The sequence below is a fragment of the Priapulus caudatus genome, unplaced genomic scaffold (genome assembly GCF_000485595.1).
Source record: "Priapulus caudatus unplaced genomic scaffold, Priapulus_caudatus-5.0.1 Scaffold3285, whole genome shotgun sequence".
NCBI classification, from domain to species: Eukaryota; Metazoa; Priapulida; class Priapulimorpha; order Priapulimorphida; family Priapulidae; genus Priapulus; species Priapulus caudatus.
This window is the reverse complement of record NW_014580346.1, coordinates 15,265-18,027: the sequence shown is the minus strand read 5'-3', so window position 1 is coordinate 18,027 and position 2,763 is coordinate 15,265. Positions and strand designations below refer to the sequence as shown.

Sequence of the window (2,763 nt, the reverse complement as noted above, 5' to 3'; positions counted from 1 at the left end):
AGCAGCAGCAGCATCAACACCAGCAGCAGCAGCATCAACACCAGCAGCAGCAGCATCAACACCAGCAGCAGCAGCAGCATCAACACCAGCAGCAGTAGCAACAACAACAACAACGACGACGGCACTATCATCACCAACAACATTATTATTGTCATCATCATCAACAACAACGACAACAACGACAACAACAACAACAACAACAACAACAACAACAACAACAACGTCATCAGCCTAGCCAGCTTATAACCATCCGTGCGACGCTCCACCGCTGCTGCTGCCTCCGTAACCAACGCTACCGTATCCCCTGGCAACTGCAGCGAGCCGCGGGGCGGCAGCACCGGCGCGTACCTTCACCGTCTGCGTGTTCACCGGCTCGTACATGATCCCGCCGCTGTCACCACGCCGGAACGCGTACGCACCCGCCTGCCGCGTGGCGCCCTCTCCCGACGCATCCTGCGCGAACTGCTCGCGCGCCACCTGTTGGGCGCTGCGGGAAGCTTCGAGCTGCACCCCCGCCTCGCCGACGCCGGAGCCGGTGCGGAGAGCGTGAGAGGAGTCCGTCTGGTGAGCGTATCCCGACCGGTAGCGCTCCCCGACGACCGCCTGCACGGAGGGAGGGGCGGAGCCGCGCGGGGCGCCGGCGGCGGCCGCGTCGCGCGCCGCGTCGTAGCTGAAGCTGGCGACGTCGACGTACTCGTGTCCGAATCCGGTGTCGTCGAACTGGACGTCGTCGAGTCGGCCCCAGCCGCGCAGGAAGGACGCGTCCGGCAGTCCGCTCGATCCGGATCCGTAACTGCTGCTGCTGCCGCGGCCGTAACCACTCGATCCGGATCCGTAACTGCTGCTGCTGCCGCGCGCGTTGTCGATCGGTACGGATCCGTAACTGCTGCTGCGGCCGAGGCCGTAACCACTCAATCCGGATCCGTAACTGCTGCTGCTGCCGCGGCCGTAACCACTCTTTCCGGATCCGTAACTGCTGCTGCGGCCGAGGCCGTAACCACTCGATCCGGATCCGTAACTGCTGCTGCTGCCGCGCGCGTTGCCGGTACGGATCCGTAACTGCTGCTGCGGCCGAGGCCGTAACCACTCGATCCGGATCCGTAACTGCTGCTGCTGCCGAAGCCGTAACCACTCGATCCGGATCCGTAACTGCTGCTGCTGCCGTGCGCGTTGCCGATCGGTACGGATCCGTAACTGCTGCTGCGGCCGAGGCCGTAACCACTCGATCCGGATCCGTAACTGCTGCTACTGCCGCGCGCGTTGCCGATCGGTACGGATCCGTAACTGAAGCTGTTGTGACTGTTGCCGCTCGATCCGGACCCGTAGCTGTTCCCACCGAGACCGTACGCTCGCAATCCGATTCCAGATCGGCGACTGTTGCTGCCGAGACCGTAGCCACTCGTTCCGGATCCGTATCTGCTTCCTCCGTATCCGGATTCCGTCTTTCCGTAGCCGTCGCCGACAGCTCGGTCGTTTGCGGATGCGTACCGGACGTGCGTCGGCGCCGCGTAAGCTACGACCACTCTGCGTGTCGACGGCCGCCGGCTGTACGTCTGCGACGCTTCGTAGCTCACGCCCCCTACCGGACGTCGCGCGGCGCCGTACGCGTCATTTCTGCTACAGAAGACGCTCGCGACGCAAGCGAGTAGTATCACAGTTCGCATCGTGAAAATCTGCAGGAGATACAATGGCACGTCGGTTGTGTGTGTGCGTGTGTGTGTGCGTGCGTGCGTGCGTGGCGTGTGTGTGTGTGTTCTGTGTGTGTGTGTGTGTGTGTGTGTGGCGAGCATAGATCGATCGGATAGCTATAACAAGATAGATAGATAGATAGCTAGATAGACTAATAATCCTACAAAAAGATAGATAGATATGGATAGGATAGATAAATAGATAGATAGATTAGATACGGATATGATAGAGTAGATAGATAAATAGATAGATCGATAGATAGATTAGGTACGATAGATAGATACATAGATAAATAGATAGATACAATATGGATAGATAGATAGATAGATATCGATAGTATAGATAGGATAGATAGATAGATAGATAGAAGACTAGATGATAGCTAGAATAGATAGAACTAGATAGATAGATAAATAAATAGATAATAGATATGGATAGATAGATAGATAGACATAGATAGATAGATTAGACTAACGATAGTTAGATAAGATAGATTAGAAAATAGATAGAATGATAGATAGTATAAATAATAGATAGGATAGATAGATAGTAGATAGATGATACGATAGATAAGATAGATAGATAGATAGATAGAATAAACAAATAGATAGATAGACTAACATAGATAGATGAAGATAGATAGATAGTAGATAGATACATAGACTAGATATGATAGATAGAATAGAAATAGGTCGATCGATAGATAGATAGATAGATAGATAGGATACTTGATAGATAGATTAGATAGATAGATAGATGATAGATAGATAGATAGATAGATAGAATAGATACGATAGATAAACGCGATTTTAAAACAAATTTCAAATGTAAATGTTTACGTTATACCCGCGCATACTCACATACGCGCGCCCGACCGCACGCACACACGCCCACGCACACAACGAGACAGACACAAAGACAACGAGACAGCACAACGCGCAACGGCCGCACACAGAAACACACACCATGGCAAGGCACACAGGTACACCTACCCACACTGACACACACACACACACACACCCACCCGCACACACACACACACACACACACCCATAAACACGCACACAAACACAC

The 2,763-nt window shown here is 52.8% G+C and overlaps 1 protein-coding gene across 1 annotated transcript; it reads right to left on the bottom strand.

Moving 5' to 3' along the window:
* Positions 1 to 348: 348 nt before the first annotated feature.
* LOC106819359 (keratin, type I cytoskeletal 9-like) lies at positions 349 to 1,664 on the bottom strand (the record flags this gene model as incomplete). The annotated part of the gene is made up of 2 exons (XM_014824006.1): positions 1,185 to 1,664; positions 349 to 1,065 (listed from the first exon to the last, which is right to left on the bottom strand). Coding segments are annotated over exons 1-2 (1,197 nt in total), but the record flags the coding sequence as incomplete, so codon positions are not given.
* Between the last annotated feature and the right edge of the window lie 1,099 nt (positions 1,665 to 2,763).